This window comes from Prosopis cineraria, unplaced genomic scaffold (assembly GCF_029017545.1).
Source record: "Prosopis cineraria cultivar Desert tree isolate PC_DT_omini unplaced genomic scaffold, ASM2901754v1 PC6, whole genome shotgun sequence".
Classification (NCBI taxonomy): Eukaryota; Viridiplantae; Streptophyta; class Magnoliopsida; order Fabales; family Fabaceae; genus Prosopis; species Prosopis cineraria.
The window spans coordinates 13,865,165-13,887,168 of NW_026555337.1; the positions used below are offsets into that span (position 1 = coordinate 13,865,165).

Below are 22,004 nucleotides of genomic sequence, written 5' to 3' on the forward strand. Positions count from 1 at the left end.
TGATAATAACTTTATATTTATTACAAGGTATTTAATAGAGATAAATATAAAAATATAAAGTTAGTTGAAAAATAAGTAACTACTTTATTGAAAAGTAAAATTCATTTAAAAATACTTTAAATTTTTAAATAGAGGAAGTATGACTTAAAAAAATAAAAATTTATTTAATACAGTGTTTATTAAATTTTTTTTGAAAATTACATATATATATATATATATATTATTTATAAATCATAATCTAACAATATGAATTTCGAGTCATAAAAATTATATAATTAATTTTAAAGCTATAAAACCTTCAGTAAAAGTAGAAAGTTTTTCATTTCATTTTTTAAAATAAAAATTTTAACCTTCAAAAATTAACAAATTTAACATGTTAAAACTATAATGGCTCAATTAAAATAAAATAAATTACAAGAACCTAATTTTAATTAAATGAAGCTATAAAAATTTTCAAAATAAATACTAAAATAAGTAAAAACTTTACCCGCATAAGATACATTACTTGGCTTAATAAAAATTCCGAACTAGAAACAAACTGCTACGTGGAATAACACAGTTTATTGCTATTCATTTTAAGAGAATAGTGTTTCAATCAAGCCGAAAAAATTATTGATTACATATCTTTCCACTCAATATTCATAGCAATTAAAACTAACATAAAATAATTAATTTAATAAATGTCAGAAAAATCTTTCAAAGACAAAATTAATAATGCGTTCTACAACTAATGCCGAGAATCCTAGAAGCTGCCAGCCAACCACAATAAAATCCAGTGCTTTTCAAGGTTCAAAAATATATATTCATGCCATAAAGCGAAAGAGCATGATCCATCCAGCATTCATTTAAACAAACCAAAGGTTGAAAGAAAGATATATAATGCAAGTACTGAAATGAATTCCCTTACCAAGCCAAAAACCGACCAGAAGCTTGCTTCGCAGTTCAAATATTTGATAAAATTGAGTCAATAGCTGATTCAATGCAGCATTACATCGGCCATGACAGGGCAACCCCATTGGGACACAAATGAGCAGCTATGCTAAACGGACAAAATACCATTGTGAATCTATCTAATCTATACTTTATTTGCCAAGACATAGTACTTGTCGCAGACCTAAACGTTTGAAAATTCAATCTCTGGAACTTCAAAAACACAAGGCATATGTTATCAGTTTTTTTTTTTTTTTAAATCATTGTGAAGTGGCTTGTTTCAAGTATGCAATAAGGTCTGCACGATCCTGTGGCTTCTTTAAACCTGGAAACACCATCTTTGTCCCTGGAATATACTGCACATTTCAAGAATTGAGAAAAAGATAAATCAGTTTAATGCCGCAATGGGGGCAAAATTAGTCCAATGTAATCCCTTTGCATGGTACCACATGATTTGATAAAGCACAAGACCCTAGAAAATTCAAAATCCAACAAATGAAAATCGTAGACTCCAGGCTAAAGTTTAAATGATTAATTTTATGCAAAAGAGAAGAGCCCAAAAAGAACTCATACTCGGACATGCAATTGATAATTTATTCAGTTTTCTTTTTCTTTTTGAGAAAAAAAAATGCCAATTCAATTTGTACCTTTTTGGGGTTAAGCAAGTAATCATATAAAGCCTTTTCCTCCCAGATCACAGCCATGTTCTTGTTTGCAGCAGAATAGGAATATCCAGGAGTAGTGCCAGATTGCCTTCCGAATAAACCATTTAGATTGGGCCCTGAAATTATCAAGATTAAGACAGCAAGCTTTTACATTACAATAGTTCATGAAGATATAATACGGAGCAATACTGTTTTCTCTTTTGGTCTGCATAAAAGGAGAAAAGAACACGAACACCCGCCCCCGGGGGGGGGGTTGGAAGGTTTTTTTCAGGGCAATAAAGAAATAGTTCTTGGTCCAGTTTTTCTCCTCTCTATTTATCAGGCTCTTAACCGTCTAAATCATATTTAGATGATCTAAATTTAATACTTGGAAAAATTATAATAGACATGTCGATAACTCAGTATTCAAAAAGAAAACTTATTAGATCTGAATATCTGGAAAATAAAGAAGTTGAAATGCAGAGGAAAAGCAGAGAGGTGAGGAATAGAGAATCCGGCTTAAAAAAGTTCGATGCAGGAGAATGAATTAAAAAGCAATGATATTAAATTCAACCAGTAACCCGGTAATCCAGCCCCTAATCAATACAGACATTTAATTCAACTAGATTAGCAACCAAATCACTCAAAAACTGCTAAACCCGACAGGTTAATTAAATTGTCCATTTGAACCAGTTATCATTTAATAGAAGGACAGATGCCTTGACGGTGTACACCCAGAAGGATTGGAAGAAAAGAACAAAAGTCATCTTTCGAAAGCTTTTTCAGAAGACCAGAAGAATTTTCTCCGTTGGAAAGGCAAAGAACCAGGTTCTTAAGCGTCATGCATAGAAGAACATATTCCGATGATCATAATTACATAAACATAAAAATCAATCAACCAACTTAAATTAATTGCAGAAAATTCCCATCAACCAAGAACATTTAGCAACCTCACATGACCAAATAGAATTATAACCGAAAACAAGTTAACATGCCATGACACTTTCTTTGCCTTTGTCTTTATTTTTTAGAGTGGAAGATGAATAAACTCCTCAAAAATCTGGACAACAAGCGAATCTGGTTATCCAAAATAACGAACCAGATTGCAGAAACAAACAACAGACAAGAAGAGGACAGGCCTCACACATACCATGACACATTTTACAATCAACTTCCCGTAGAGAGAATGTTAGAATACATAGTAGTTCTAAAAATGCCACTATATTCCTTTCTTTAACTTCAAGATGTGTCACAGCCGGACACTAGATCTTCAATTCTACCTCGATTTGTCCGCAAATCAAACACCAACAGAACCAGAAGCCAGAATACCGATCTAGCATTGGATTATTTCTAGATCTAGGTCTCAATCAATACATAAACCCAAAAAAATATGAATAAACCAGAGATTGCAACAAAACCTGACTCAATCAGAGCAAGTGAAGAGGGAAAAACAATTGATTACCTTGCTTGTGGCCGGCACCTTTGTCGACGGTGTGGCACTGAGCGCACTTGGTTTTGAAGATTTTCTCGCCAGTCTGGGGATTGCCGGGAGGTGCCTCATCGAAAGAAGCCATTGCTGGAGGTGTGCGGCGGTGAGTTTGGCGGTGATTGGAGAGAGAAGCGAAAGGTTGGAGAATGAAAAGAAGAGGAGGGACGAAGAATAAGAGAGAATATGCGAGAGAGAGGATCTGGGGATGGTGGGGTGGGAGTGGAAGGAACTAGAGAGGACGATGCCACGCTCCTTCAAAGCCAGCCCTAAAATTTTCTGCCATTCATTCACGTGCCTCCTTTTTGGGCTTAGAACAGGAAGAACTTTCTTCAAACATGGAAGTGACCCCCAAAAAATGATCAATATTCAAAATCAAACTTGTTTTTTTTTTTAATTTGGCAAAACTTAAGTATTTAATTTTAGGGAAAGTATAGTTTTCATATATTTTTTGATCCGTGCACGTCTCTTAAATTTTATTTTTATTTGCATGTAACATTAGTCTTGATTATCACTAATGCTTTGTTTGTATGGAAAAAAAAAATATGGGAGAAAATTAAAAAGAAAATAAATTATCCTCTATTAGGTTGATGAAGGAAAGGTATTGGAAGCAAAAGTAAAAAAAAAAATAGAAAGTGAAATTTACGAAATTTTTTTCCTAAGTTTTCTCTAAAGTTAGGAATTCAAACAGGCTGGGATTATTTGGATTGAGCCTGAATAAACTCGACCTGAATAAGCTCGAATAGCCAAGCTTGACCTGAATTTCTTTCTGCTTCGGGCGGCCTGAATACCCAAATTTATATTTTTAAAATTATTTTTAATTAATTTTTTCACTTTAAAATTAATTATTTTATTTTATAAAAAATATAAAATATATTTTTTGATACTTAAATGATGTATAAGATTCAAATATATGGTATTTTAATATAAAATAACCTAAAAATTAATTAATTAACATTTATCATATTTAATATATTTTATAAAAATAAAATATTTTTATTCTCTTATTCGGGATCGGGCTTGGCCCGAATGTTTTAGTCCAAATAGGCCCGAACATAAAAAACTTATATTTTTTTAGGCTCGGCCCTAACTTTTTTTGGGTGGGTTCAGACTAGCCTATCAAACTCGGCCCGAATTACTAACTCTAGTTTTCTCCCACATATAAAGAGATTTTGGAAAAGAATTTATTCTTCCATATGTTCCTTTCTCTCTCTTGTTTTTTTTTACACTTTGTCAATTCTCTCTCCTACTCTTTTTTTTTTCTTTGCCAAAAGGTACGGTGCTTTACTGTATTGTATAAATAATTTATATTTAATTTTAATAAATTATCCATTTTTAATATTTTAAATAAGATAATAATTTATTTTTATTAAATTGTTTGATTTAAAATACTCAATAATATATTTTAATAAACAAATTAATTTTAATTTTTTTATGAAGTTCATTTTAATATAATGTTTCCTTTAACTTGTTTTTATAAAAATAAGTATATAAAAGATGACATATTTGGATATAAGGGTATTATAATTATTATACTATTTGCTCATTTCCTTTTCTTTTTGTTTTTTCCTGCTCATCCAAATAAAAGGAAAGATAATATTTTTTTTTTCTCAATCTTCTCTTCCTTTCATTTTCTTTCCTCTCTTTTTGTATGTTTATCCTAGCAATTGTATCTTCTTTTTTTTGAAATTTCATTGATTACCCATTTAAATATTTTTATTTAATGTTTTGATTTTTTTTTACTTTTTACTCATTTTTTATGCAACCCATCACAATTTTAACAAGTTAACACAATAAATAATAGAGTTTCTACACACGATAGGTGTCATCAAGTCTTAATGGTCATATTTAAAAATATAGGAACTTATGTTACATATTGATAAAACTTAAGACATTTAGAATAATGAAAAAAATATAGAGAGTAATATCAAAACACACAAAAATTATAGCGACCAGTAATTATATTTTTTTTAATTTTACGTGATTAAAAATACTTATTTTCATTTCAATCATAACAATCTTTTAAAGTTGAAGTTAATGAATTCTTTCTTCTTTAAAAAGACAAACTTCATAAAATTTATCGATTGTTAATTTTATAAGATCTAGTCGATTATCAAAGTAAGGTGGTAATAAAAAAAAAGGTAAAAGTATAAATCTTTCTTTGAAATATCACGTGAGAAGCATCATGTATCTTAAAGTAAAAAAAAGTGCAATGTTGGTCCCAATTTATTAAAAAGATAGTAATGTTACCTAATTTTAATAGACTCTAAACATTGACAATTAAGTTGACTTATTATGCCAAAGTGGCATACACATGTGGCATCCACCACTTCAAATCAAGACTGTGCACCTACCTAATTCTTTATTCCAACCTCTAAAACTAACCAAGGAAAAATCTTATCATCAACATTATCACGACTACCCTTAGCTTGATCACCTTCCTCGCCCTTATCCTCGTCATTGTCATTGGCCTCCTCATCCTTATCGTTTTCCTCATCGACTTCATTGGCATTTATTGGAACAAGCAGGGTTCCAACCATCGTCCTCGCTTGCACGTTCAAGTCGCCGCTTGTCCTCACCAATTTCTTGCCATTTAGCTCTGTCTAAGCTTGTTGATTTCTTGCTACCTTTGTCCACCTCATTGATTTCTTGCTATTTAGCTTTGTTACATTCAAGCTCACCGAGTTGTTGTTTAGATCCATCCAAGTTCGCCGCTCATCCTTGTCAATTTCTTGTTGATCATTCAAGATCGTCGAGTTCTTGCCATTTGTGCTTTTCTACTTTTGATTTGATTCCAATTTGGTCCTAGATTTGCTTTGTGACTTCTCACTACCATATTTGTTTGTTGAATATTTAGCCAATTTTAGTCCCCTTCTTGGAGTTGCAAAGATTATTTTCTTATAATGGTTTTTGATAATGATCTGTTCAATTCATTGTTATTTCAAATGTGTCTAAGAATAGTAATGAGGAATAAGGGAACAAATGAAGGAGTGAGGTGATGGTGGTGAAGGAAGGAGGCAACGGTTTTTTTTTTCAATGAACCGTATTTTTGACCCTTTTGTTGGCTACACCGGCGACAGATGTGTACAGCGACACCTGGTTTATTGGTAAAACGGCAAATGCAGAGGAGAACAGTGAGCTACTAAATTGCTCGAGTCGTGTCCGGATGAATACTGTCCTTAAGAACTATTCCGGTACACCTGGATGGTAGACCGGCAGTCCCTCAGGATTAAGCGAGCACTTCCTACGGCGGAGCAAGGAAACAGAACAGCGGAGGCTACGAGGGAAAACAGACGAACAGAAGACCAGAGGAGAAGACGAGAACCTTTCTATCTGTTCTGTCCGCACCAATGTCCATTTATAGGCTGAGGAATGAGACACAAACGTTAGGCTATAATTACCGGTTAATGCTTCGGTTATACACACATTAAACAACAAACGTTCATGGATTAATGCTTCAGTTACACGCCTTAAACAGCAGAAACGTGCACGTCCATTAATCCGAAAACGTTCAGCGTTCAATCTGGAGACGTTTGGTAGGCAAAATATTAACGCACAGGATTTCGATTTCCAGAAAACTGCCCAACGCCTCAAGTTCAATTTGAAAACAGCTAAATCAGAGGTTTTTCGGGTAAGCAAAAATAATTATTTATTTAACCATTTTTTGTAAAAATAACCCGGTAAAAGGAACCCAGTGCCTCTTGAATTCGCGCGCAAGGAGGGCGAATCGGCTGATTTCAACTGCGATTGCCCTGAGTTGGCCTGTCTCATGTGCGCGAGGCCACTTCTCCTTCAAGCCCATTTTACTAGCCCATTTCATTCCTTAGTATATATTCACTAGGAGATGTCTTCCTTTAGTCAATGTGGGACTTTGACACACACACACTTTTGACACACATACAACACCTTTATGGAAAGCTAGAAATCAAATACCCATATCTATTGATGGTGTCCATGTTGCAAGCTTCATTCCAAATATGAACTCAAGCGTGCATTCTTCCCTTCTCTCCATCTTTGTTCTAGATTTTCTACAAAAGCTAAGAACTCATCTTTTTAGCTATGAACATGTATTTTTTTAAAAAAAAAATGCCATATGGATCGCCAACTAAGCATTAATTAATTAAACTAACAGTCAACATTTGAGGTCTATTAAAATAGGGCAACATTGCTCTCCTTTTAATAGATTGAGAGTAACATTATACCTTTCATTACTTTAGGATAATTGATGCCCCTCGTGCGATGCTTTGAGGGTAGATTTGCACCTTTATCCTAAAAAATATTATTAGTATATTTTTTTGGCAAAAAAAAAAAAGATCATTAGTATATGTCTCTTTACGCACACAAAGGGATTAAAAGAATAATTATGTGCAATTTTTTTTATTAATGTTTACATGCTATTACAGATTTAGCACTATACAGAGGAAGAGAATTAATATTAATATCAACATCAATATTAATTGGGAGTGAAAAACAACCATTGGTCTCCATCAATAAAGGATGTGTTAAGGAAATTAGAAGCAACTGTATCATTTAATCTCCGCACATATGGTGCCCTCAAACTCATATTAGCCCCTGCTCCTGTACAGTTGTATTCTCCATAGAATATTGTCCTGCGTGAAATTTAAATTATATATCATTATATGTCACTTTTATATCAAATGTGACTTTTACAAAATAATATAATTTATACATCATCAATTAGATCAAACATGTCTAATTACACTAGTTATTGCTTGTTCTACTTTAAAAAAGAGCATAAAGATTGAGGCTTGCTACCATATTGCAATTGCAATGTCAATTAATTTATTGTATTTAAGGGTGTGCTTATTTAAGAAAATAAAAAATAAAAGTATGATAAGAGATTAAATAGAATGATTAATATGAAGTAAATTAATATTGAGGCTTTTGCAGATATATTCTATTACAGGACTAAACCAAGAAAATAGCACAACATTTATTATATTTTGTATTGTGATCAATTTATTATATTTGTCAATAATATACTATTGCATATTAATAAAAAAATCTTTATAAATTTTAAATTTTTTAATAATAAACTCTTTGTATATTAATGCAAATCGGTTAAATTCTCAAATTTTCACAACTTTGGTTCGTATTTTTTGGGTACAAGATTTTTTTTCTATCAATGAGCCAATTTATCCATTAATACGGGAAAATTCTTTTTTGGATGTAATGAAAGGGTAACAAAGAATCAATATAAAATACAAAGTCAATAACAAATTATACGACTTATAAAATATGAATGCAACTCACATCAAGCCTCCCTTGATACAAGGGGGCTCTGAGATCAATCTCCAACTTCAAATAGCTCGAAAAGGAGATTAAAATTCTGTGTGTAAGGTAGGTAGGTGATGTGTGTATTTAAAATTAATTATATTAAGATTAATGGACTGAAAAAATAATTTATAAAATTAAGAGATTAAATTAAAATCTTATATAAAGTTAGAGATTAAATATATCTTTCTACATACAATAAAATGATTCAGTTATGAATTTCAAATTAAATTTAGTGTTAACCACTATCATGATTCATGAGCATTACATACTTATTGCAGAGATAACATTTAGATCATCCATATTTAAAAATTTTTTTTTTTTAAAAAATAATAATCATAATATTATCTTGAGGACTTAAGTTCTCTCTTTTTTTTTTTTATAAAAGAACTTAAATTCTCTAAAATTGATATTCATGAATTTCTTTAAGGTTTACCTTTTTATGATATTTTTGTTTATTTTATTATTTTTTATAACAAATAAAAATTTTATCTCTTATTCTTAGAAAGGCATACTTCATAAAATTCACCGTAACTTCATAGTATCAATTTCATTTTCATATATATATATATATATATATATCAAGCTTAATAAAAATATAATCATAAAATAATATTAAATATAAAAAGTCCAATTTTCATATGAATGGTATAGATGATTATGAGAAATGAGAGAGGTAAACATTATGATGAATACTAAGGGCTGGTTTTTTTCTATTTTTTTAAATTTTTTTATTTTTAAAAATAAAAAATTTTAAAATTTTATTTAGATAACTGTTTTTCATTTAATTGTTTCCAAAACTATTTTAATCTTTTGTTTTTAAAAACAAAAAATAGAAATAACTTTAAATTGTTCTCATTTTATTTTTCTTATTTTTAAAATATAGTACATTTGAGTATTATAAATTATAGTTATCTTGACTAATTTCTATTATTAATCACTATCATTAACTGCCTATAGTTATCATTATCAGTCTATTTTTTAATTTTAAAATTATTTTTTAATTGATATAACCAAATAAACTTTTATTTTATTTTGTTTTAAAAATAATTTTAAAAACTATATTATAAAATAATTTTTAAAAATAAAAAAATGAGAATAAAAATCAAACAGGTCCAAATCTTTTTTCCCTCCTCTAGTTTTGGGCATAATAGAACTTACTGATCTCTTGCAGGGTCATTGAAGTCGTTCCAACCTTCGGGGGCGATGATATCAGACATCGTCGTAAAAGCAAAAACGACACGAGAATAAGGACGCCAAGCCCGACCCAACAATATTCTTCCGTAGCCTCCTATGCTACAGTTCACAAAAGCAAAGCCCGTGTTTTCGTCGTTTGTTGTTCTCCCATGCGCTGTAACGGCGCCGTTTATGAACTTTTGTCCTGCCGGTACTGGGTTCGCCATTGACACTATTTGACAATTCTGTGCATTTTAATTTTATTTATATCAAAATATACATGTCAACTTCAAAATTGATACTGTTGTTTTCATACTCTTGTAATTAAGATAATGTCATGGAGGAGTCATTGAGCACTTGTATCTTATACGTACAAGTCAAGTTGACTTTTTGTTTAATTTAAATTGACTCAATATTAGTGTTATAAAAATCATACCAGTCGGTTCAACAGGTGATAAATCTAGTTCGGTTATATCTTAAAATCTTCTAGCCAAAGAATCGATCAAAAATCAATTAAATCTGTCAAAACTGATAGATAAACTGGTTGAGCCAATCCTGTTATTTTTTTAATATTTAATTTATATTTATAAACTACAATTTACACATGTTTATGCCTAATAAGCATTAATAAATGAAAAAAATGAACAAACATGCAAGAAATAAGTATTGAATATGCATATTTGTATATATTTTAAAATTATAAATTATGAAATAAGCGTACATATTTTGGATTAAAATCATGAAATAATGATAGATATCATTTTTTTATTTTATATTATTTTGATTGAAATTAAAAAATTCATTTGTATTATTATATGTAATTATATCCTTTTATTTTAAATATGTATTATTTAAAATATATTAATTCATTCACAACTTAGTTGAATCATGGTTCAAATTATAGTCAAACTATTGAATCATGAATCAATACTTTATGTGAGTTTAATGACTAGTATTGTTTTCTTAACATTGCTCTCTCTCTCTCTCTCTCTCTCTCTCTATATATATATATATATATATATATATCATATATATATATATATATATATCATCAAGTGAGATTGATTGATTGAATTAGTTGAAGGTGAAATGTGAATACCTCATAGAGAGACCTTGCATTGCCAAAGATGAAATCAATAGAGCCCTGGATATAGCAATCTCTGAAGTAATGGCGACCTTTATCATCGTGAAGAGTATCTTGAGCTCCAAAAAAGCCACATCCCCAGAACTGAGCTTCATCTCCTCCAACTCTTATTGCCACTGCTTGTGCTCCTTCCACTCCTGGACCTGGAATTGGTGCCACATTCTGCATGTTTTTTCAACCAAACATTGATTAATTGCTGAACTGCCTAACATTAGTGGTATTTAAATAGTTGAAAATACTCTCTCCATAAAAAAATGTAAGATATTTTTAACTAAACTTTACCCTTAATAAATTAATTAATTATATTTCAATTAACACTATCTTTTCATATATATCCTTGTTTAATAGGGTGTTTTACTTAAAAATAAATATAAAATTATTTATTTATTTATTAAAGGGGCACTATTGAAAAAAATATTAATTGCATTTTAAAACATTATAAACGTCTTATAGTTTTTAGTATCTATAATTTAACTTTTTAAAAATTACTTTATATTTTTTTAATAATGAGGTATCTATTTACACATACAAAGTTAGAGGTTAATTAAATTAATCAAAGTAAAGTACATGTTGTTGAAGTTAAGATTGTGATTGACGTGATGTTGAGTATAGCATGTAGCTTAATTTCTTTTTCCCCCTTGTTAAAGAGTAATTTTTTATTTGGAAATGTTTTGGAAACCATGATGGTTCCAACAAGAATTTTAGTGCAGATATTATCTTTTCTTAATAGTTAATATTAAATATGAGTTTGATTTTCAGTTTTATTAAAAAGTTCGTTTGTCAAAGTTGATTTGACTAAAATCAATTTGGTAACAATCATCTTTTGTAATGAAATTTGTCTTTAAATACATCTTTTTAAAATTATTCTTAAAAAGTTTTTTTGAATATACTACTTTCATTAAAAAATATAAGGTATTTTTAATCAAATTTTACCTTTTAATAAAGTAGTTATTTATTTTTAAATTAATCTTATCTTACCATATTTACTCTTATTAAATACCCTACAATAAATATAAAATTATTCATCAATAGGGATACTTTTTTTTTAAAGTAATGATTACACTTTAAAATATTAAAAATACCTTACATTTTTAAACACCCAACTCTTTAAAAAATATTTTATATTTTTAAATGGAGGGAGTATTTTTTTTTTTTTTCAAATATAGAATGCCCCACCTCCATCTTATTCATATTGAGAGAAAGTTATCTTATAGGATTGTATGGACAATGATTTACTTTCAGCCTTTGAAAACAACTTTTCTGAATTTAGAAAGTTAAAAATTGTTTATTCGTTAAAAAATCTTTTGTGCATGTTTCGTTTTCTGTATTAAAAAAAAAAACGCATTCAAAAAAGTCTTAAAATTAAAGTTCGTTTGAAAAAAATTCATGAGAATTAAGTCAACATGAGTCAAAAGGCCTGTTGACTTTGATTATTAATTAACTTAATATTAATGGTTAAAAAAGATAATATTGTATTAGTTTTAAATATTCGATTCATATTTTTTTCAGGATCTTCACAACTCTTTTAAGAGTATTCATGCAAAAATGTACTCAGCTTTAACTATTTCAAATTAAACCACCTAACATGAGTAGTACTAAATCATCCAAATACCAATTTCTACAAAATTAGTGGTTAAAAAATTAATTAAAGCAGAAATTGTGAAAATTAACTTCGGATGGATGTGCGATGTAAAGTACCATAAAGCTTATGTTTTTGGCAATGAAATTGGAGGCGAAGACTTGGACGGAGCCGCTATAGAATGTGCCGTTTGCTGACTTGGCAGTGTCGTTCCATGCAATCGCCGTTGAAGTGTAGCCTTGCCCTTGAAATGTGATGTTTGGTTTGGTTATAGGCACCATCACTTTCTCACTATTCAAAATAAACTACATGAGAAATTTTAATCATGTCATGGTCTTACTAAAATTTATATATTTTATGATTATGCCTCATAGTTTTTGGAAGACTCCAAACTCATAAATTTAATCTAAGCATTATTTTTCAAATTAAGACACGTTATTTTTACATTGTAAAAAAATAAAATCAAACCACACTATTGATAATTATTAGTAAGCAGTATAATGTATTATAAATTTTATATTTTATATGAAATATTAAATGATAGCCCCATATTTATAATTACCTCATATTCTGAATTTTTTTGCGATATCAAATTTCCATCATTCAAATTTGATTTAAGAGAGTTTAAATTTTGCTATTTTTTTATATTTTAATTTTTTATCATCTATATAACATACTCGGTAAAATGTAATATAAATTATTTAATGATATTTTAACATTAATACCGATATTTAAATATAAAATCTACAAGAAACAATATTATTCAGAAGTAAAATGCTCTTTTTTTTAAAAAAAATTGTTAATGTTATCTTTTCAAACTATGAGTCTCCAATCTCCGTCAGTATATGATAAGTCAATCATTTGAAATTTTTGTCGATTGTAACTTATTACATTTTTTTATTTTGTTATTTCGTAGGATATAGGTTTTAATTTTTATGTTTTATATATAAAAATACTTGCGTGAATATATAAACTCAATATAAAAAAAAAAAAACTTACTAATAAAGGCCACTATTAATCCAAATGATGTTTCGTTTATTGCTGTTGTCTGGGACAGCATTTACGGCTGCTTGCACGGTGGTGAAATTGCAGCACCCTCGTCGATCCACACACAGATACGTCGTCGTATTGGTATTCTCCGGCGGAATCCCCGGCGGGAAATCATCGCATAAATTGCTAATAATATCACCGCTGCTGCTATCATCAGGTCGTCGTTTCTTGTGGTGGTGGTGGTGGTGATGAGGACGACGATGACTCGAAGAGAACGACGACAATAAATCGCACATAAACGACTGCTTGTTTGGATTACTATCATCAATGACAATGAAATATGCAAGAACTGCAATAATGGGAATCACCAGCAAAGCTATGGAGTTTCTCTGCAGAAACATTTTCTGGGTATCATATAGATGAAGAAGATGAAGATGAAGACTATGGTGAATGAAGTTGAAGATTATGTATGTGTATATATATTTGTCCACATACTTATACGAGTCTGAGAGAGATTATCAAGTGATGAACTTGAAGTGAAAGGGTTGATGGCATGTCTTGCAAAGGACATGACTAGGATTGTTACTTGTAAGCATTTATATACGTTTGTTCCTTTGCTTTTGTTACTTTCTCCAATATATACACACACAAACATATAAATAATTTAAAAAAAAATCTGAGTTTGTTACATATGAAGTACTTAGCATGTACCTTGTGTTTTAAACTATGAAATGTTATCATATATAGTATAATAAGCGGTTGGTAGCTAGTTACCATACTTTAAAGTTATCTGTATCTAACTTGACCATTTCCAATAAGAAAACAATATTATATATGTTCTTTTTCCTACAAAAAAGCAGTTGGTATTTGTCTAAACAATCATAACCATAGCGTAATATATCTGATTGAGTTATATTAGAGGGAAAATGTCACCTAAGGACCCTGTAGCTTTTTAGTATCAAAGAATGACCTTAGAAATATAAAATATCACTGCATCCCTTAGCACATATCTAAACATAAGATTTTGAGAAGAAAGATCTAATTACCCTTATAGCATTTTTGAAATCTTATTTCGATATAAACAATAAAGCATTAGGCTATCAACAAGTTACCATATGTAATTAAATAGTGAGCATTCATTCATAAACAAGTTACAAAAATTTATAGGCATAATTTATTGTTTATAGCCAAATAATAACTTTTTAATAGTTGAATGCTTTGTTGTTTATATTGATGTACAACAACAACAACAACAACAACAACAAGCCTTTATCTCACTAAGTGGGGTCAGCTACATGGATTGCAAGACGCCATTATGTTCTATCATTTATCAAGCTTTTAGAAATATTATTAATTAAGAGATCGCGTTCAACAACTTCCAAGAGTGTTTTCTTAGACCTTCCTCTACCTCTCTTAATCGGACTCAAAGTTATATGTTTCACTCTTCTCACTGGTGCCTCCCTTGGTCTTCTTTGTACATGCCCAAACCATCTCAACCGATTTTCTACCATTTTTTCCTCAATAGGTGCTACCCTCACTTTTTCGCGTACTTGCTCATTTCAAATTTTATCTTCACGTGTATGTCCGCACATCAATCGTAACATTCTCATCTCTGCTACTCTAACTTTATGCTCTTGCTGTCCCGTTAGAGCCCAGCATTCACTACTATATAACATTGCCGGTCTGATAGCAGTGCGATAAAACTTTCCTTTAAGTTTATTAGGCACCTTACGGTCGCAAATAACTCCTTTAGCTTTTCTCCAATTAAACCACCCAGCTTGAATTCTATGTGAAATATCTCCACTGATTTCGCCATCATTTTGAATAATGGCTCTCAAATATCTAAACTTTTTCACTTGAGGTATAATTTGATCTCCCAATTTCACTTCCAAATTATTGTCGAATAGTTCTTTACCAAATTTACAATATAAATATTCTGTCTTACTTTTACTGAGATGAAAACCTTTCGACTCCAATGTCCTCCTCCATAACTTAAGTTTGCAATTAACTTCTTCTCTTATCTCTGCTATAAGAACTATATCATCCACGAAGAGCATACATTTCGGAATTTCCTCTTGAATATGTTCCGTCAAAATATTTAAGATCAAGTTGAACAAATAAGGACTCAGAGATGATCCCTGATGTAGTCCAATCTTTATAAGAAAATCCTTTGTTTGACCACTAGGCGTTCTTATACTAGTTTTTACCCCCTCATACATATCTTGTATGGCTTTAATATAAGCAATCCGTACTCTCTTTTTTTCCAATGCTTTCCAAAGCACTTCTTTTGGTATACGGTCATAAGCTTTTTCCAAATCAATAAAAACCATGTGTAGATCTTTATCTTTACAACAATATTTTTCCATTAATCCCCTTAGTAGATAAATCGCCTCTGTAGTTGATCTACCTGGCATAAAACCAAATTGATTCTCAGAAATACTTGTCTCCAATCTCAACTTGTGCTCAATTACTTTCTCCCACAATTTCATTGTGTGGCTCATGAGTTTAATCCCTTTATAGTTAGTACAATTCTGAATATCTCCTTTATTTTTATAAATAGGAATTAATGTACTTCTCCTCCACTCATCAGGTATTTTCTTGAACCGTAAAATCACATTAAATAACTTAGTTAACCATCTCACCCCTTCTTCACCTAAATATTTCCACGCTTCGATAGATATACAATCAGGTCCATTAGCTCTACCATTTGCCATTTTCTTAAGAGCTTCCTTTACCTCCTTATCACGTATTATTCGATAGAATGACAAATTTTGTTCTCCTTCACCAGTTACTAAATCCTCCAAGTTATTAGATGAATCCTCTCCATCATTGAAAAGTTTAGAAAAGTAAGTCTCCCATCTATTTTTAATTTCATCATCTGTAACTAAAATTCTTCCCTCTTCATCCTTAATACACCTTACCTGTTCTAGATCTCTTGATTTTCTTTCCCTACTCTTGGCAATCTTATAAATATTTCGCTCTCCTTTCTTCGTCTCAAGGCTCTTATAAAATTCTTTAAAAGCTTTAGAACAAGCTTCACCCACAGCTCTCTTAATTTTCTTCTTAGCCATACGGTACCTCTCCTAATTTTCCTCATTGTTACACAAATATATGGCTTTAAAACCGTTCTTCTTATACTTGATTTTGTCCTGTACACTATTATTCTACCACCAAGACTCCTTATCTCTCGGACCAGAACCTTTTGATTCTCCCAAAACTACTTTTGCAACCTCCCATATCTTTTTAACCATATCCTTCCATATGATGTTAGCACTTCCCTGAGATTCCTAAATTCCTTTATCCAAAAGATTTGGCTTGAAAATATCTTACTTCTCACCTTTTAATTGCCACCACCTCATCCTTGGTGCTACTACGTATCGATGTTTTTGAATTTTACTCATAATACACACATCAAGGACTAGGACCTTATGTTGTGTCGTTACAGCATCTCCGGGGATCACCTTATAATTTTTACAAAGTCTTCTATCTGTGTTCCTATTCAAAAGAAAATCAATCTGTGACCTTGAGGTTCCACTTTTTTAAGTGATGAGATGCTCATCTCTCTTCTTGGAACAAGTGTTGGCAATCTTAAAATCATACGCCAATGAGAAATCAAGAAGAGTTTGTCCTTCATTGTTTAGCTCTCCAAAACCAAAACCACCATGCACCCTCGTATACTGACCAGCTTCCCTCTCAACATGCCTATTAAAGTCTCCTCCAATAAAAATCTTTTCACTCTGTGATATGTGTCGAATCAACCCCTCCAGATCCTCCCAAAATAATTTCTTAAGACTGGCTTCTGTCCCGACTTGCGGCGTATAAGCGCTAACAATATTAACAGTCTCACGTCCAATTATCATTTTTAAGAAAATAATTCTGTCTCCAATTCTGCTAACTTCTACAACGTTCTTCTTCCACTCCTTATCTATAATGATGCCTACTCCATTGCGTGCACTTACTTTTCCTGTATACCAAAGTTTAAAACCTTAAATATCTTTAGTTTCTTCTCCACGCCATTTTGTTTCTTGTAGGCAAAGGATATTGATTTTCCTTTGAATCATAACCCCTACAACCTCTACAGATTTACAATTTAATGTCCCAACATTCCAAGTACCAAATCTAATTTTGCTCTTATGGACTAACTTCTTTAGCCGCGTGCGTCCAAAATGATGCGGTAGCCCTTGCTCATTTAACACTACATTCGGGCGCCGATGCAGCGGCTCTAACTCACTTATCACTGTACTCGAGCCATGCAGCGCGTTACTTACGAGCAACGACCTAGTATTAACATTATAACGTCTATTGTCCATGTTCATGATAGATTGAACAAAGTGTTACATTGGCTGTTGTTTATATTGATGTAAGACTTGTAAAATTTAATTAGGCATATTAGTTTTTATAATTTGTTCATAAATGAATGTTCGCTTATTAGTTATATATAATAATTGTTAATAATCAAATGTTTTATTATTTATGCTAGAGCAAAACTTGTAAAATTAGATCAAGCTTATCATTTTTATAACTTGTTCGTGAATGAATATCTGTTTGTTAATTATGTATGATAACTTATCAATAACTGAATGCTTTGTTATTTATATTGGAGCCAAACTTGTACTTTCTCCAATTCAAAATATAAACATTCATCTTTAGCTAATTTTAGTTCAAAATATAAGTAACCTAATACATGTGAATTTTTTTATCATTTTATCCCTTTTATTTATTAATCTAGATATTTGTATGAGTATATCTCACACTTATCATAAGGTACTTTGGTAATTTGAACTAGGGGTAAAAAAGAAAAACAATATATATATATTTTAGGAATAGAGACCTTATTGGTATGCGAGCTTTTCTTTAAAGCTGCTTATATTTTGAACTAGAGGGAGTAAAACATTACAAGGATAATTGTATCTTTTCTCTCAAAATATTATTTTTAGATACTCCTTTTGGTCCTTATTATAAGACATTTTTAACCGTTTCACGCATATTAAAAAAAGTTAGTTTTTTTTCTTGATATCATAAAAAAGTGAGATATTTTTTTATTTTTATCCTTGACTTTGAATAATAATGCACCTACATTATATACCTTCACGCTAATCAAAAAGAGGCAAAATTAAAAAAAAAGTGGCATAATTATTATAAAGTGTCCTATATTTTGGATCAAAAATTACTTTTAGAAAGTGTTTTATAAATAAAACTAGATGGGGTAGGACCTAGGGGTGCAATGATATTTTAGAATTTAGATTTTTAGAGTCATTCTTTTATATTAAAACTCTAAAAAGATCCTTAAATGATATTTTTCTTATTATATAATCCCAATCTTATAATTTATGTGTTTGCCATATATTTCACGTGTTGTTTTTTAAATTAGTATATTGCTTCACCTGTTTGAAAAAATTTCTCCTTTCCAGTTATATCCTTGTTAATGAGATGAGGTTTTGTTTTATTATGTTGTGTAGGGAATGAGGAGCGATCATTTGGAAATGGAAGGAAAACAAATGGTCACGAACAATAGAAGTATATCATATTTTAACTTAAAATTTTAAGATTTATATTTATGGGTCATTCTCCTTCATTATATATTATTGATTAAGCTTAATTTTGTTCAATTCAAGGCTTTTTATATTGGCTCAAGTTTCCTCACATTTGGACAAATATACACTAGAGTTGGTAATTCGACGGGCAAGGTTAATTTGAGTTAGGATTAAAATACCTAAACATATAAAAAAGTTGATATAATTAAACTTGACCCTAACATTATTAAGTTTTGAACTTATTTAAGCTGACTTGAATATTCAAATTGCTAATTTCTTATTTTTCTTAAAACAAACTGCAATGTTTATGTTTAAATTAATTATTTTATTATTATAAAAATATAAAATATACATTTTGGAATACTTAAAGAATTAGAAGACTCAATTTAAAAAAAAAAAGCAATTATGGGACTTCAAGTTTAAAAATAAATATTAAAATATATTTTAAATATTATTTTAAAATATTCTATAGATTTAAAATAATAAAAATAAAACAATATTAATATTTTAATTGTTTTTAAAATATCTATAGTAATGTACTTTTTTTTGGCCAATATAATAATGTATTCAAACATATGGTTTCTTAGTATAAAACGAGCTACTATTTAAAAGGTTAATTAATACTCCCTCTGATCCTATTTGTGAGACATTTTTTAGAAGTAATTTTTAGTTCAAAATGTAGGACACCTTATAATAATTACATCATTTTTTTAAAATTTTTTCTATTCTTGATTAGTGTCAAGATATTTAATTTAGTTGTGTTATTATTTAAAGTTGAGAGTAAAAATGAAAATGCATGTCACTTTTTTATGATATAAAATTAACTTTTCTTAAGATGCGTAAAATGGTTGAAAGGAGAACAAAACCTCTCCTCTTCTTTCCTATCCTCTTCTCTAATCATGGCTATTAATTTCATCTGCAGCTAAAAGCAATCCCCACTTAATGAAGCAACATCGTTTGAGAAGACGATCATTCATAAGTCATAACCCAAGCTACCCCTTCTCTGGCATCCCCAATCCACCGTCTCCTTACCCTTGCCCTTATTGATTGCTTACGGGGAGCATGATGGTGCTCGAGAGTCCAACCCCTTCGATACTCGAGCCCAAGCATGGCTTTTCTTGTGTGCTGTTTGTGACTTCCAAGCTAAGGCCAAGTTTTATGACTTCCAATTTTCCACACTAAATGGTATTTTCTCTCCATTTTGCCTTTCTTTCTTGAAGATCATTCTAAGTTGCCAAAATAACTAGCAAGAGCTGAAGTAATTAGGTGCCTTTTGTTTTCCAAGGACGTGTCTTTGTTTTAAATTGTCATGAATTCAGAGGCCCTTGTGCCTTGAAATTGTTTTGATGATAGTAAAGGCTATATTCATAAGGTTTTGGTCCAATAGATCTATGTAACTTTATCTAATATAAATTGCAATTCTCTCGGTGAATGATTATATTTTACAATAGATGAGATTTTGATATAAAGTCATGCACAAAAGTCCTCTTCGATTAAAAAAAATTTGATATTCTAAAACAAGATTCCTTAATCTCCAAACATATCATGATTTTTTATTATAAAATAATTAGGAAATGGACAAATATGGTGGACCCATAAAGTCTATCAGGCTACAACTCTAGTTTCTAACAAATGAGTAGTAAGAGTAATTTAAGGTCCTTTATGTTCGTAAATCTAAGTCTAGAAAGTTTCAAATGTAGGATTCTTGTGTATGAATTTTGTCAAAGAGGTAAAAACGGTCATCATATTTCTCATTTCATAGATTAAAGCACTTTATTGTCACTGTAATGTCATCTCATTAATAGCTAAACCACTCTCATCATCTAGCAGAACATAAAAAATCATCAATAGCTTAAAGCTTTGAAATCATTTTACTATTTGTGGAATATATTTTGCCACCTAAGATGATGCCTTTTGCTACCTGATATTGATCTTCTTCAAATGTCTTTGTATTATATTACATCCACTAATTTATGGTCACAATGTGTGATGTTGTAGCATTTTGTGTTTAAATTCCTTCTGTGTATTCTGTAAATAGGGAATTAAAGAAAGACAAGCATCTTGTGACAAATTTGATCATCAAAGCAATGAGCTAGTATAACAAAAAAGGACACCAATCCATAAATACACATGCATATGAACAAAATGGAGAATAAAGCAAGAAGCTAGCTTGATTAAAAAAGAAGTGTCTTTTTGCTTGATCTTGGTGGAAGAAGGATTGAAATATAGATAAAGCGGGGACTTCATAGCTTAGGATTTGTATTGATATTTGAACATGTATCTGTAACATATTGTAACATAGTTAATATGCAGACAATCTGATGCAATTATATTGTAATATAAATTTATTTGAATGAAATTGTTTGAATCTTATTAATATATTTTTATGTGACGATATGATTTACCTTTTATAAATACTTGACTAAATTCTAATGCTTCAAGTGATTTCACATCATAGTCCATTGAAGCCTACAAGCACAAAAAATAATGTTACAATTGCATGAAATATGCTTAAAATAAACTCTTCAAGAACTTGAAAACTAATATTCTCACTATCATCAATTTTTTGAATGGAATTTGACTTGGTTTAGGTGTATTTGAAATTTGTGGGCCATGTTGTAGTGACATAAGTGTATTTGACATCGAGAGATCATGTTGTACTGGCACTAGAGTATTTGACATAAGGAGACCATATTGCAGTGACATTAGTATATTTGGTATAAGGGGGCCATATTGTATTGGCACTAACATATTTGACACAAGGGGGCTATATTGTACTAGCACTAGTGTATTTGACACAAGGGCACCATATTGTACTGGCATTAGTGTATTTGACACATGGGAACTATGTTGCACCGATATAGGTGTATTTGATATTGGAGTATCATGTTTCCCCTAAGTTGGCAATCTAACTACCTCTATTATACGCGTGGTTTCCTATAATAATATCAATAAAATCTCATAAAAATGATGCCATATAAAAAATAAAAATAAACTAAAAAAATTATACCTTTGAACATCATGACGTCTTGTTAGTAGGTTTTTTTTTAAAGTTTTAACTTTTTATCTTTTCTGACTAGAGTTGTCAATCCAACTTTGATTGATCTTTTTGCATTCTCTCTTCTTAAACCTAATGCCTTCACCTTCATTCTTAGCATTATCATCATTAACACTACCTACACTGTCAACACTATTTGATAAGTGTTTAATAAGAAATTCAGACACT

General features: G+C 30.3%; 2 protein-coding genes across 2 annotated transcripts; both read right to left on the reverse strand.

Annotated features, from left to right (window-relative positions):
* Positions 1 to 875: 875 nt before the first annotated feature.
* Positions 876 to 3,342, reverse strand: LOC129313621 (cytochrome c). The gene is made up of 3 exons (XM_054956888.1): positions 3,037 to 3,342; positions 1,578 to 1,711; positions 876 to 1,286 (listed from the first exon to the last, which is right to left on the reverse strand). The coding sequence occupies exons 1-3, from the start codon at positions 3,146 to 3,148 to the stop codon at positions 1,191 to 1,193; spliced, it is 342 nt and encodes a 113-aa protein (XP_054812863.1). The 5' UTR covers positions 3,149 to 3,342; the 3' UTR covers positions 876 to 1,190.
* Positions 3,343 to 7,409: 4,067 nt separating this feature from the next.
* LOC129314479 (probable pectinesterase 8) lies at positions 7,410 to 13,713 on the reverse strand. The gene is made up of 5 exons (XM_054957922.1): positions 13,254 to 13,713; positions 12,374 to 12,545; positions 10,631 to 10,837; positions 9,517 to 9,776; positions 7,410 to 7,670 (listed from the first exon to the last, which is right to left on the reverse strand). Exons 1-5 carry the CDS (start codon positions 13,643 to 13,645, stop codon positions 7,514 to 7,516), a joined length of 1,188 nt encoding a protein of 395 aa, XP_054813897.1. The 5' UTR covers positions 13,646 to 13,713; the 3' UTR covers positions 7,410 to 7,513.
* Between the last annotated feature and the right edge of the window lie 8,291 nt (positions 13,714 to 22,004).